The sequence below is a fragment of the Hordeum vulgare genome, chromosome 6H, assembly GCF_904849725.1.
Source record: "Hordeum vulgare subsp. vulgare chromosome 6H, MorexV3_pseudomolecules_assembly, whole genome shotgun sequence".
NCBI classification, from domain to species: domain Eukaryota; kingdom Viridiplantae; phylum Streptophyta; class Magnoliopsida; order Poales; family Poaceae; genus Hordeum; species Hordeum vulgare.
In genome coordinates, this window is record NC_058523.1 from 7,664,501 (window position 1) to 7,680,005 (window position 15,505).

Consider the following 15,505-nt stretch of genomic DNA (forward strand, 5'->3'; position numbering starts at 1 on the left):
CCAATGTGTTCCCATGGATGCTACCTCGGGTCTCGGGTGATGGAGCCCAATGTGAGTCCATGCCAACGCCCTACCCAATTCTCCAGAGGTCGACATGTTCTGTTCCTGCAGAACTGGACCTATAGGCTATACCTTTGGTGGAGGTTGCTGAAATTCGATGGAGTAAAGGTGTGGGATAAATTACTACTCTACATCACACGTCAATAAAAACGAATAATAACGATGGATTGGTCCAACTATTACCAGTTTTAATCTCAGTTCACATTAAAAAAATCACATCCAAGGTAAAATAATCTTATTACAGTACTGAAGCTTCTTCAACATTTATACAGGAGCAAAATAGACATATATCTTCTTATTCATGGTTCTATGTGATATGTGTGCTTTCCTCTAATTTCACTTTGCTCCCATGGTCTCCTCCGTCCCTTCAGACCTACAATTATTATCAAAAACTTGTCAAAAGTGCAATAAGGATAAGGACATAATGAGTTGGCACTGGAGGATCATTCTAAGGTCCTATGTAAACTCTGATATGTGCGCGTGCCATTAATTCGGGTGTGTTATACAGTTGCACTTTAATTGTAGCATCTTTGTTAAAAAAGAGACAATGTTAGAGAAGAAATGCACAAGCAAAAGTTAATGGCAGTACGTAGCCGAAAATATTAGTCCAGATGGGTAAATGTTCAACTTCATGGTAACAACCTTAATTATTTTTCCCCTTTATCAAATATCTTTCTGCATGCTATACTGGAAGGTAGTAGTAGAATAGATAGCTTCAGTCAGTTTTTGCAAAAGGATGCTTATTGCTTGGGAGAGTACAAACAAAACCATGATATATTTCTACTCTCAGTGTTTTGTGTTCGATGAGTAGATAAATAATCCCAAGTGAGGAGCAGATGTAGTCAGTATACAGTCACATAACATCTTACTTGTTTGGAAAATCGTGATGCGAAACATATGATAACCTATGGTCACATGCTTTGCCTCAAAACATGTCTGACGGTGAGCACAATCAAAATTTATAGTATCCGTTAAATACTCATATCCCCGTCAGCCGTGAAGTAACATCTAAACTAATAAACAATGAGTATATTCAAAAAGCCATGAGCTGCAACTAAATCTGATTCAATGCAAATTAAGTACAAAAGATAAAATATATGGAAATGCATCTCACAAAACTTATTTTAGGACTTCCGCGACTAGAATTGTAAGTTGCAGCCATAAAACTTTGTGCATCATTATTTTACAAATTTTAGTTTTATAAGAGCTTGAAGTCAAGCAGTACAGATTCCTAGAAAAAAGTATATTTTGCAAATATACAAAATGCTACTCTGTTTGTGATGGAACGACGTGAAAAATTACAGGCATTTATATCTGTATATATATATGTCATCAAGGACAATGAAATAGGAAAGTGCAGGCATGCTAATACTGAGAATAGTACATACCTCCTGGTTCATAAAGTTCATGAATTCTTCCATATTTATGCCATGCATCATCTCATCTGTCACTACTCCACCTGCACCTGATGTGCCGGCTGCTTCAACAGTAGTGCTCTCCGAGCGGAAAAGCTCACTTCCGAGGCCTTGAAGCTGCACTGCACTGGTCTGATCAGCAGCACCATCTCCAGGAATTTCATGGGTCGTCTCCACAGTTGTAATGTCCATGGTTGCTGCATTATGTATTCCATGGGCCATATCTGTGGTTGCGGTATTTTGTATGACCTCATTCTCACCAAGGTAGCTTCTAAGCAGGTCATCATCATCATCCACAGGCCAAGGCGACATCCTTATCCCTCCAATGCTACAGTCATAGCTGAGTCGATATAAGTGTGGTGGAAGCTCCCGTTGGCTTCTATGGTTTGGATTATCCATGGGAAGCATTGTATTACTTGGAAATAAATTCAAAGTGGACACTGGCTGCTGTAATGGTCGTTCTAGATTGCAGGGCAGTGATGCACTGACCATGCTCCCATTTGCTAGAGCTCCATTACCATTGCCAATGCCATCTCCATTATCAGTATTGGTACCTCCAGCAAGACTAGTCGTGCTGCCCCCATTTCCATGAAAACCAAAACCAACTCCCCCAGATCTCATATTGAACTCGAAACTTCCCTCTGCATCTTGTGATTTCGGATAGTCATTCAAAGTATTGTTATAGTGTTGTGGACTCGTGGGCATAGTTGAAAGCCAATCAGTTGGGCAGTCCCCTTTGTTTTTCTGAAATTTCATATACAGTGAAAACATCAATAAGAATGTGTACGATAGTGGGGGTGGGGTGGGGTTGTGTGTGTGTGGGGGGGGGGGGGGGTATTATTTCTGATAATATCATGATCATATACATGAAGCTCGGTTTCAGAAACATCAAATTGAAAAATTGTACCTGCAGATGGCTGCTATCTTTATCTGTAGTTGCATTTGCACTGTCCTCCTGAGTAGTAAGTTCTCTTATATTTCTTGGAGTATAGTCTGCATTGTCAAATCCAAAATATGACAAGAGGGCCGAGCTTAGAAATTTCGAAAGATCAATATGCACCAATACATGTGATTTATTTATTTCAATACTAACATTCTTGATTAGTCCTAAACATGTGCCTTGACTGCACGCCCATTAGAATATAGATAAAACATGCAAGGGCAATGGGTATAAATTATGTTAAAGCCGTGCATCGAACTTTGTTCTACTAAAGTTGAAATATTAAAATCATAGAAATATGTTAGTGTTTATAGTGTCAGAATATCATTTCGTCTGTACTGTGGCTAAATGATATGGAGACAAATTTGTATGTAACATATTACCATTAATTTTGTCTCAAAATACTGCTCACCGCATTATATTCACGAATAGGATAGACATGTAAGGATAGTGTTCTCAAGTGACCAAAATACGGAAGCAAAGAATTCGTCATGCAACTTATAAAAATGAAAATGCGTAAGTTGTACATGGGGAAACAAACATAATACAATACCCTTGTGAAATAAAATATAATACACATGCATACTCGTATAGGATAATTCAGATGCCTAACTTTTATACATGACCAGATTAGGACATCCCTATGACATAGCACCCACGGCTACACTTGTTCAAGTTCAAGAAAACAAGGAGAAATCACTAGAGTTCGTGCGTGCCAATTAATTTATCGGATAGTTTTGTTTCTAGGAACTATTCCTATGTTCATCATAGTATTATATGGAGTATATTAGAGAAGTATGTATTGATTGGGAATGAATGGCCTAACAAGGATCAAAGGGGCAAGCATTGGTGCATGACAAAACATGGAGACATGGGCGAGCATGCAAGGAGTGACAATCGAGCTTCAAGTGGAGACATCATGACTTTGAAGACACCATAAGCACGGAAAACTACAAATAAGAAATATAGAAGACGATACTTAATTTCTCTCTCCATAGCATTGGATAGGTGATCTGCCACCTCACTTTTGGGTGAGGCCTACGTAATTTTGTAATATAGAACAATATTCAGATTTTAGATTTCATATTTGTGGAGTAAACTGAATCAGGTTTCATTTGCATCCCCTCCAAAGGCTAGACAAATTTCCCATGCATACCTTTGTAAATACTACCGCCAGGGCATCATTTGGATTCAAGATCGCAGTGTCCATATTTACCATAGTTATTGCTTATTCTTTAATCTCTTGCAAGGATTAGACCTTTGCGGTCTAGCTGATCATGTCTTGGTGTCGTCAATAACATCTCAAGAACTTGTTTAAATTTGCATATGCGCCTCGCAGTTGCACGTTGCTGTCAAATCCAAAATTGTCTCCACCCAAATTGCCTAGTGTTTCTCACTGAAAGATCAGGACACCCGTAGTGTTATTAAGATATAGACATATTTCCTCTTTTGATTAGCTGGTTTTGCCTAGCTATGTGTGTTACTTGCTCTTTACAGAGGTAATGTGTTTCAGCTATCTCTAGACTTACTGAATTAACCGTTAAAAGCTCCCAAGCTCACCTGTTGTGTGCAAATTTTAGCCTTTAGCTAAGACCTAAGGTGAAGCAAACCACACTATACCTCTAGAAATCATACGCAAGCATGAAATTGTTGATGCCCCGTTGCATCTTTGTTGGTCCACGTGGAAGTTGGAGGGTTGACATCATATAAGAATTTGAGATTTTCATCGAGATATATGAAATGATGCATGATATGTAGTGCTCACCACCTATCGCCCACAGATTTAGTTGCCTGCCAAATCCAATGTATTGAACCTTTTAAGGTGAAGTTATGCACATGTTTAGATCGTGGTCTAGATGGAGGATGTAGGTACAAGGAGAATGAGCGGAATAGTTGATTATAGTTCCACTTCCATTACAGTGAAAAGTGGTTCTAAAAAGGTAAATATTATGTTTGAGAGGGTATTCAACTACTATACCATGATGGTACTACAGAAAATGTTAGAAAATATTGTGTTCACTGTTCGCCCTTTGATAAGGTCCACATTATTATAGTTGCACATTTATTTCGTTGAAATCATGGAACAAATATCTTATCCTACCTTGGTTCACGCCCAAGATTATGACTACCTTGTTGACATAGGAAAGGAAGGCTGTGCAGAATCTTTTGTTATTTATTGACGTAGTGTAGCAGTGAGAACATGTACAAATTCATGAGATTTATAGACCACTGAAAGGGACGTCCCATGTTCTACGCATCTCTATGAATTAACAGGTAAGTTTGAAGTTCATCATGAGCAGACCACTAGCTAGGACCTATCAAATCCCATGAAGTTGCTTGCATGTTTTGACATGGTTTGAATGGACCATTGGTACATAAATGTATGACCCAAACAGGGTAGAATATTATGGTTCACCACTCAACACTATTCATGTTAACATTGAGGATTTTACTGCAACCTTGACTCCCATGGTAATGCAGAAAGTAGGATTAAAGGGATAGCTGCCCTGGATGGCCAATGTTATCACAATAATTGTTGACATAGATGAGGAACAAGCATCAATACTTCTTGAAATTAATTTGAGAGTTCAAAATTTGAAACACGGCGGGAATATCACTAATGATCTCTCTTGCTCTTAGCCATTCTTAGATGTTACATGCCACTACTCATCCACTAACCGTTGGGCCAAGCTGACGACATTATGTTGATGAGTCTTTTTAGATGAACCTCCTTGTGTGACTAGATGTGGTATGAATGTCGGAACATAGTGGCAACCTAAGAGAACGAAGATGTTCATATCAATCATTTGTTGTTCATTAGTAACACATTGGCACCTCATGGTACCACATACAAAATTGTTGAAACTTGTGCATAGGGTTCTCCACACTCGCTGAACGTAGAAAGGTGCATAGAAAGGAAGTGTCTCCAGCTCACCTTGGGGGTATCACCTCCATTGTTGAGATAGACGAGGAATAAGTTGTTGACAGTTTTATAAGTTATCGAAATGGCATAGCCTTGGTAACATGAGAGGATTTGATACCTACAATCACCACACAATATTTGTTCTGTTGGGTCTTGCTTCAACATAGTGATGCTCACTACTCTCATGTGTGATCCATCTCGGTTAGGGCCAATGTGTTTAATATTTATACTTTAAGATACTTATATGTTTAGATGTGGTTTCATCATAGGAAAGTATATAAATGAGATAGATGGGCAAAGTTATTAGCAGTTATGTCTTTGTTCAACAAAGCAATGTATCATATAAATGTTTTTTTAAGTGAGAAGGCAACAGCTAGATTACCGGTACCTCGTTGTATCATCCAATGGTGTCATTATCATTTGTTGGCCTAGGTTGAGAATAAGTTGTGGATTCTTTTACATCGTCTCATACTAGAATGACCATGGTGCCATTATCATCTTCTCAATTTGGTAAACGATCGCACTATCTCAATCATTTTTGTCATTGATTCAATGTAATAGCAAAATGCAAGTCTCCCACCCGACAAAAATGCGCAAAATCATTTTTGCTGAAGATAATTTGTGTGTTTAGACATGGTTTGAACATGTTAACACATGGGAGATGTGATATACATGATAATTTTGTACCAACTCTTCCTCTATTCCAATCAATGGCATATATGGAATGGATGTATATTTTAGTTATGACATTCTCCACTTAATGACCAAATTAGTAAAGTCGGAATACATGATTGGATTGTCGTCTGACATGGCAAGAGCAAAAGAAGGACAAGTGTGGCTAGTTATGTAGGCTTGGGCGGGGGATATATCGGCAACGTAGAATGAGGCGAGTAAGAGGTCACAACTTTTAGAAGTTATTGAAATAGTGTAACAATCAAAACATGAGTAATATCTTGACATATGTGAATCACCACATTTCTGATATTTTATATGCATTAAGGATCATGGTGTGGACAACATGTTGAAACTACTGGTGGTTCAAGGATACGTCTTAGCATGTGAATATATATATGCACAATGAAATCAAAGGGAAAAGTTCATACCAATTACGGCCACATACACCAACAAACAATGGATCTTGAAGATGCATCTATTTTAGGTGAGAAGATACCCAACTATCCGTTACCTATTATAGCATCTATAATGTGGTAGAGAGTCCACTCATCTATGAGCACTCTCCATGGGTAATAAGGAGGAGATGAATGGATCATCAACACATATGGAAACCGAGAAAGCATGAGTGGAGGGGCCCTTGTCTAGGCTCCCAAAGGGTTGTCACTGTTATTGTCAGCTTTGCGGAAGAAAGATGGTGGGCGCTTCTTGAAGTAACCAACTTCTTTAGGCATCAAAATATATGTGGCATCTTGAGATCGATACAATCTCCCGTGCTCTTTATGTTTATTTAGCTATTACTGCAAATTGCCATTCATGCAAGATCTGTTGGGGCCTTGGTGAAGGAAATACATTGACTCATGTGCTTAGACATGGTCTAAGAATGGGAGCATGGATAAAACGAAATTGAAGGAAAAAGTTCAAACCACTTATGCCTCCATTAGAATCAACATTTTATCTTGAAGATGTATGTAGTTTAAGTGAGAAGGTATGAACTATTGGCAATCAACAATAGCATCTAAGATAACTCTAGGTGACTGGCATAAGAAAGAGTTTGGACACCAAGTGACGTAAGCAAGGCTTGCTCAACGGTCTGCAACCCTATTTTTCACTCAAATAATCTAGTAACATGTCTCTATCTCCTTCAACAATTCTCTTGATCTACATTTCAACCCTACGCTTTAATGGCGTGGAGAAACATAAAAGGTTAAACATCAACATTAGCTGTCGATCCGTATGGAGGATCACCGGTTTCAACCCTTCCAAGGCAGCAATAGCTTAAGCATCTAAAACATCTTAACACTGCTAGAGGTAGCACCATGCTGAAACTACCACCTATCCATCGCAGTCCGTATTGACGATGGTAATTCATGCACAACATCGGCATCGGCATACAAACCATCAGTGGTCGATCAAGACATCTCGATCATGTTGTAGAGGGGGCCATGGCAAAGTCGGGAGATAGTATGACACCGACATTCAGCCTTTCACATAGCCAACAATGACATGCATCTCCTTCATAATATCTCTATTGTGATGTTACCAGTTGATGGAATGGTGAGTATTTTCCAACATTCACCGTTGATTAGAACAAATCTTACAATAATCCTTTAGCCCATGCATCTCCAGTTTTGGAAAGAACCAATGCGTTTGCGCAAGGACCGTAGATGGAAGTATGTCATAGAAGGACCTATTGTGTGCAAGGTCATCAGGTGGTGCATAATTCATGGAAGCTGCTCATGGTCCATTGGCGACCCAAGGAGTCAAAAACTCGTGCCAATAACTCATCTTCCAATCACATAGATTACCACTATACTCGAAGGTTTTCCAAAAATGTTGAATAAGGGAAAGCACCATATCCAACACATATGGTGATTCCCTCAATGTGATATTAATGGTGGACATGCCTTCTAGGACTAGGGGTATATGCCCCCGTCTCTTTTGCACTTTGGAAGGTTTTCAAAAGAGCACAAGCAATTTATATAAATAAATAAGCCACCAACTAACAAAAAAATAAAAGTCTAAGAGACCACACTATACATAAGTGTGGTAATCCAACCAAGCTCAGAACTCGTGAAAGTAATTATACGCAAATCGTGCATTGAATGTCTTTGCTTCCTCCATGTTCTCCACGACAACTGACATCTTGCGTTGCTTCGAGAAAGAACACACTCGTAGAGCAAGGCATCTGATCTATTTATGCTATATCAAGTATATATAAGCTTAATGATAGATGTAGTAAAATAAATACTCACTTCATAGGATATTTCAAATATCAACCAACAATTGTTTACCTAATGTGTCGATTGATTCCTGCTCTCTATGCTATATAGCATCTTATAGATGAGAAAACTCCACATTGCAACCCTCTACATGCCAGTCAATTTAGGATTCAACAGTTAACTCCAAAACCGGTTACTGCACACCCTTTTCTTGCCATTTGCTCCATGAATCATCTTCTCGTCTCGTGTTCACTTGTTTTGACTGGGTCGACCACTGTGTTCACTTGTTTTGATTGGGTTGACCACTGACTTAGAGTTTGGCTTTTACTTACACGTGGAACCCACCAAGCAGTAGCATATCCTCGAGCATCATCAGCCTCTCGGCTCCCATGATCATCAGAGGTGCATGACGAACTACACAAACACGAAGGCGAAGATGTCGGACACCATGTCAACGATACCACACATGCTCCTGTTCTCCACTACGAAGGGGAAGAACCATGTGACGCCAGCGAGACCACGATCACTTTGATGCATGGGAAACTGCCGCCATGTATTCCTAGGAGGGTCATCATGTGCTTCCCTATTCTTCATATCACAAATAACAAGGATAGTACCACCACGAGCACCAGGACCAATCGCTTATGTTGGCGGCAACCTGGGCGGGTTTACTGTTGATTCTCCCTTTGGTTTGCGTGGGCATACATAGTTGGACAATGTCGCCATGTATTCCTAGCAGGGTCATCATGTGCTTCCCTGCTCAACATATCACAGATAACAAGGATATTACTACCATGATCACCAGGATCAATCGCTTATGTTGGCGGCAACCTGGGCGGGTTTACCGTTGATTCTCCCTTTGGTTTGTGTGGGCATCCAGAGCGGTCGATCAAATTGGGGAAGAAGGGACACTTGATTCCATCGTTGAATGAAACTAAATATCCAACCGAGGAAGTATCAATGGACATGGCTATCGATCAGATCTGAGGAGGAAGGAGAGGAGGAGCATGCCAGTAGAGCAGAGAACGGCCGGAGGTCTGCGGGGAAGAGGAACAGAGAGAGAGAGAGGGAGGGAGGAAGGGAACACACATAGAGAGAGAGGCACCCCATCACCATGTGGTAGGCGGGGGCATTGGACTTGAGGGATAAATCCTAAACCAAGTGGTAGGTTGAAAGTCATAACTTGGACTTTTCTTGTATATAACGGGGTGGAGGTCTTCGCAGAACTAGAGCAAAAGGAGAACGATAGAAAGAAGGTACTCCGTCACCACACGCTAGGTACGGGCAGTTGAGTTGAGGGTTGAATGCTAAATGAGGTCGTAGGTTGAGAGTCATGACATGGACTTTCTCTAAATTTCTAAATATATGGCATGCATAAAGAGATAACTTAGATATATAAATCGCTATAGATGTCCTATTAATTAACGTGCTTACAGTGATGTAGACACATGCCCCCTACCAAAGAGAGATACCCAAAAGAGAACAGTAAACATATTATATGCATCAACCATACAAACAAGCTAGAATGGTTTGAGACTTAAGCACTTCCTACACTCTACTGCTACAATTCCAGGCTTTTCTGGCGGAAAGCAAAAAATAAGCGTACTAGCCATACTTCTAGCCTCATGTTGGAATATTCAGTATATGTGTATGTGGCTTACAACATTTATTTTGCTTCTATTTTTATCTCCTTGAACTTGTTGATGTGGAATTGAAAGAATCATATACATGTACCGTTTACATGGAAACTTGGACGAAAATTTGTCCGAGGAAGCCGGTACTACATGCTGGAAGCACAGTACATGTGTACTGGAAATTAAACTATGTTTATATAACCCGGGTACAACATGATAGGAATGATCAGGTTGTCCATAATTTTGCAATATGGATTGTTTAAAAGCCTACGAGTTTGAATTGGTATTTATTCAAATCCGGCGCATGACTCACACATGCATGATGAGACCTTATTACAGATAAATGTAAGACTCCTATATGATTACTAATGATCGTGGTTGGTCGTGCTAATCTGGAGTCTTTGTTTAAATAGATTGTTTATCTCGAAACTTATATGTACACGATTAAACTAAACCGTAATAATTCTATATATTGGTCTCTACCCTCTAGCATCAATACCAAATTGAGCGGCACCACGGATTAGGATGAGGAACATAGGGTAGGCCGTAAATCCAACATTGGCATCGGAGCCGATTGACGGTTAACGATGTATTATCGTTAATTTCAAATCCGATCTGGATTCTAATCCGTTGCATACCTCTGTCTAGCCAAATCATAGGAGGAGTCTCATACTACTCAACTAGTACTAGTACACGTCAGTCCTGGCCAAACGGGTCGTGCTTCCTGGGCCGGCCCAGAAGCACGGCGGCCCGGCACGCCACGGGTCAGGCATGGCACGGGCTAATCGGGCCATGCCAGGCACGCAGCCCGCCTCGGCCCGTGCCTGGGCCTGAAGGCTGGGCACGCGGGCCGACACGACACGATCCGTTTATATCTTTTTATTATTTATTTATATTCTGCGGATGAACCTGCTGATGACGCTTCGGATGAGGAAAAGGAAAATTTTGCAGAAGAGATGAAGGACTGGAGAAAAGATAATAAGAAAGCTAGAGTTTTTATTCTTGGATCAATGTCAGATTCTTTGCGTGGAGAATATGAGTAAGAGAAAACAGCTTACAAAATAATGAGAAGGCTGGAAGAGGATTTTGGTGAGGTCTCGCTTATTAAAGTGCTTAGCTTAGTCAATAGATTTTTGACTGAAAAGATGTGTGATGGTAGCTTCGTGAATGAACATATGAACAAACTTTCTGTTCTATGGCCCTGTTTGGATCCTAGGATTAGAGTTAGAGTTGGTTAGATTGAACTCATCTAACCCTCAAAAATCCAAACAGGGTGTGTTAGAGTTGGTTAGATGCATCTAACCCACCCAAAAAATCTAACCCACCCAAGAGGTGCATTTTTGGGTTAGAGTTAGGTGGGGCCCAGAAAAGTTACTTTTCTCTCTCCCTCCACCACACAAAATCCTAGATAAAGGAGCCAAATGATTGGAAAAAGTGCATTTATTGGCAATCTAACCCTTCCATCCAAACACCTTTTTGGTTAGAGTTAGTTCAGGGTTAGTCTAGAGTTAGAATCTAACTCTAACCTCTAACCGAGTTAGAGTATCCAAACAGGGCCTATGTGAGGAATTAAAGATTGCTGGATACCCTTTTCATGATGAAGTTTTGGTGATGGTGGCCTTAAACTCACTACCAAACTCATGGGAACAATTTAAAATTTCTTTTTGCCATACTGAGCGTACTCTGAACATGCGCACCTTGAGGCACCATCTTCTTATGGAAGAAGATCGGAAGAAATCTCAAGGTAAGGAAAAGAATTCATATACAACTGAACTTCACCTTGATGAGTACAAGAACCAAGGGAATGAAAAGAATTTTCAAAGGAAAAAAGGATGGCACTGATTTCAGAGAGAAGATTAATAGGAACAGAGATAGGGAATACAGAAAGGAAAGTGATGGCAGGTGTGACAAGGGTGATCGCTGGAATGATCAATCAAAACAGAAATTTGACTAGAAGAATTATAAATGCTATAGTTGCGGAGAATTTGGACACTTCAGATCTGAATGTAGCAAGAGGAAGAAGCCAAATGACAGGAAGGGTAATTCTAATGACCAAGACAGCAGCAAGGGGAACCAATCCCCTGAAGGTATACTTAATGCTTATGTTTGTATAGAAGCTTTATTTACTAGTACTACTGTTGAGCACAATTGGGTGGTTGATTCACGGGCAACATCACACATAGCTAGAGATTGTAAATCATTCTTGGACTTAAAAACTATTCCCAAAGGAACTAGACATGTCTACTTAATTAGGAACAAGAGCTAAGGCAGACATACTTGGGATAGGAAATTACATTCCCAAACTCCCTGGTAGAGGAAAGCTAATACTATATATATGATACCGTGTATTCACTGAAGGATTATATTTTGCTGCCCGAGTGGAAGATGTTGGAATATTCAGTATATGTGTGTGTGGTTTACAACATTTATTTTGCTGCTATTTTTATCTCCTGGAACCTGTTGATGTGGAATTGAAAGCATCATATACACGTATCGTTTACATGGAAACTTGGACGGAAATTTATCTGAGGAAGCCGGTACTACATGCTGGAAGCACAGTACATGTGTACTGGAAATTAGACTATGTTTATATAACCCGGGTACAACATGATAGGAATGATCAGGTTGTCCATAATTTTGCAATATAGATTGTTTGAAAGCCTGCGGGGTTGAATTGGAATTTATTTAAATCCGGCGCATGACTCACACATGCGTGATGAGACCTTATTATAGATAAATGTAAGACTCCTATTTGATTACTAATCATCGTGGTTGGTTGTGCTAATCTGGAGTCTTTGTTTAAACAGATTGTTTATCAGGAAACTTATCTGTACACGGTATAGATTAAACCGAAATGATTCTATATATTGGTCTCTACCCTCTGGCATCAATATCATTGTGAGCACCAGGGGCGGAGTGAGGCAAACACTGCGCCCCGGGCCTGCTTCATCGCTGCAGTGCTCAACAGTGTTCAACGGTGCAAAATCGCTAGAGTCAACGAAGAAATAAATCTTCACGCCCCAGGCCCAGCACCCCCCCCCCCTCCGACCTGGGTCCTGTCTCCGCCACTGAGCGGCACCACGGATTAGGGTGAGAAACAGAGGGTAGGCCGTAAATCCAACACCTCATACACACACAATATATGCACATTAAACTCACAAACATCCATATGCATGCTCGCATGTAATAAATGCCTATGAAGACAAAACAAGTAATATGTGTGACGCAATTACCATATGCCAAACATGGAGATATTTGAGAAGTAACTTTAAATTAATCCTTTTTTATTAATGTCACGCACCTTTTATTTCACTGAGTCGGTTGGTGGCTCTGTGGAAAAAAGCATGCTTATGTGCAGTCCACTGGAACTTGATCCCTTTGGTGGTTCTGCTGTCCAAACGCCCCTCATTGGAGTCGTCCACTGCTATTGGCCTTTTCCCTGATAGGCGATCCTCACGGGCAATGTGGTTGCTCCGAGAATCGGCGTTCATGGGGCCGACGCTAGGGGCTGTGTTGATCCTCCGCTGCTTGACGTGATGACAGATGTTGCGCATAACATTGTCGTTCAGGGGCTTGGTCAGGAAGTCACACGCACCTCCAATGAACCCCCTCCTCACCGTCTCTGCGGTTGCGTCGTCAGAGAACACTGCACAACACATACAAACCTATTAGTTCGTATCTACAAACAAGCCAGCTTAATGAATATGTGTGTGACCAGCGCTTCCAAGGCACCCATAAATTAAGTACTCCCTCCGTTACGGTTACAAAGCGCATGAGCGATCTCTAGGACCAAGATAAATCTTCATTGGTTTTAATTTTCTTTTGCAAGTGCTCACACAATAACCGCGACCGCACGGCTCCTAATTATTTGAAAAGATAATCCACTATACGAAGAGTGCATTCATCCTACTAATACTCCTAATTAACCAAGATATAAATGTTATACGCCTTATCTTCTTCTATTTTGGAAATGCATGTAAACGGAATCGTGCCTTCTAAACCGTAACGGATGGAGTAGTGCTGAAAATAAGTAGTAACTGCTGGGAGCAATCCTACATCTACGGATTACTTTTGCAGAATTCATTTTACTGGCTGTGTCAAGTATTAATTATAAATCAGTAGAGAGGGAGGGGACCCCCTGAAAATAGGAGGAGTTTTTTGTTTGGCAGGGAAAATAGGAGGGGGTTTAATCCCTAGGCAATGCTTTGCGCTGAATTGAATCGAGACATGCAATACCAAAATTATAAGGTCATCACCAAGTCGACAGTTATTATCATCTTTCATGCATCTTTCTCTCTTGGGACATCTAGTTTAGCGTGTGTAGTAAGGCTTGACTAGTGATGGGGGCACTCATCTGCTTGTATGGAGCCACGCAGAAAAAACCTTTTTTTTCATCTTGGAGAACACTAGTGAGTAGATGGTTGGTTGATTCTAAACTCGTGCAACTCATGAGCAGATGCTTGGTTGATTCTTAACTCCCTCTGTCCATGGATCGATTGATCTATCACTAGCATCTACGTAGAGGTCTATCATCAGGGTGAATAGAATACATGTGGAGGACTTACAGATGACAGGGTAATGATCCCTGGCCTGCTCGAGGACGGTGAAGCCATCGATTCCATCCCCTCGGATGTGCGCCACCGTCATGACGAGGTCAATCCGGTCTGGGTTCTCCTGTACTTCTTGCAGTGCTTCGGCGGGCGAGGCTTTCGTTGTCACTGCATGCAACGCACCAACAATGTGAGGTCGCCGGTATAGATAGATACTGCAAGAGCAGAAAGATGAAACTGCATGCAGCGAGGACGACGTACCTTGGTACCCGCAGCGGCTGAGCGTTTGGGTCATGGCCTCGAGGTGGACGGGGTCTTCATCCACAACGAGGACCCTAATCCTCTCGCCGGCGCCGGAGGCCACGGCGTCGTCGCGGCCGTTCTCCATCTCTTCTTAGCTTGTCCGTAATGAGTGGAGGGAGTTGAGTAACTGGTGACTAGTAAGACTTGCTTTTATATACTATCCATACTCCATGCGTTACTTGTGTGAGGGTAAACCGGGCGTGGATGCAGCGAGGGCCCCGGTCACACGCGCACCACATTGTCTTCTTTACAATCTTTTTTTATATTTAGAAATTAGGAGTGCAAAATATTTGTAAATTTTCTTTACTTGATTTATTATTAGCTGTTTTTTTGCGAATAGATTTAATAACTGTTGACATAATCAGCATAGTGGCCCTCTCGATGCTCGGGCTAGGATTTTATAAGCTCGACGAAAAAGGGTTTCCCTCGCTTTGTATTACAAAGCAACTAAACAGAACATCCAACGATAGATGCTAGGCGAAAACAACACAGTCACGCCCAAAAGAAATGAAAAAAAAATACAAAAGAAACAAATACCGACACCGGCGGATTGACAAAAAATACAAAAGACTGGCGAACGTTGTGCCCACCAAGAGTCTTCCACCAAGCTTCAGGACTCCAAAGCGCCGGTACCCATCAACACCTCCAAGAAGGAATGTGACGATGACAACGCTGCTGCCAAGGGTTTCCGCCGGTACGGGACGAGGCGCGAGGAAGGGTAGCCCCGACGCCCTCCAGGAAGGTTCGGCGACACCCACTGGCGTCACCGCGTCAGTGTTGGTCGGG

The 15,505-nt window shown here is 41.2% G+C and overlaps 1 protein-coding gene across 1 annotated transcript; it reads right to left on the reverse strand.

Moving 5' to 3' along the window:
* Positions 1-239: 239 nt before the first annotated feature.
* LOC123404450 (two-component response regulator ARR2-like) lies at positions 240-14,823 on the reverse strand. Its single transcript, XM_045098382.1, has 6 exons — positions 14,678-14,823; positions 14,432-14,584; positions 13,168-13,512; positions 2,383-2,468; positions 1,449-2,219; positions 240-433 (listed from the first exon to the last, which is right to left on the reverse strand). Exons 1-6 carry the CDS (start codon positions 14,802-14,804, stop codon positions 428-430), a joined length of 1,488 nt encoding a protein of 495 aa, XP_044954317.1. The 5' UTR covers positions 14,805-14,823; the 3' UTR covers positions 240-427.
* Between the last annotated feature and the right edge of the window lie 682 nt (positions 14,824-15,505).

What these genes read in the sequence shown, in the direction of transcription:
- LOC123404450 (XM_045098382.1), bottom strand. Translation starts at nt 14,804, where the DNA reads ATGGAGAACGGCCGCGACGACGCCGTGGCCTCCGGCGCCGGCGAGAGG. An exon ending in GGATCATTACCCTGTCATCT is followed by an intron (nt 13,513 to 14,431) that starts GTAAGTCCTCCA and finishes TGTGTTGTGCAG; the next exon opens with TGTTCTCTGACGACGCAACC. An exon ending in AAGATAGCAGCCATCTGCAG is followed by an intron (nt 2,220 to 2,382) that starts GTACAATTTTTC and finishes ATGAAATTTCAG; the next exon opens with AAAAACAAAGGGGACTGCCC.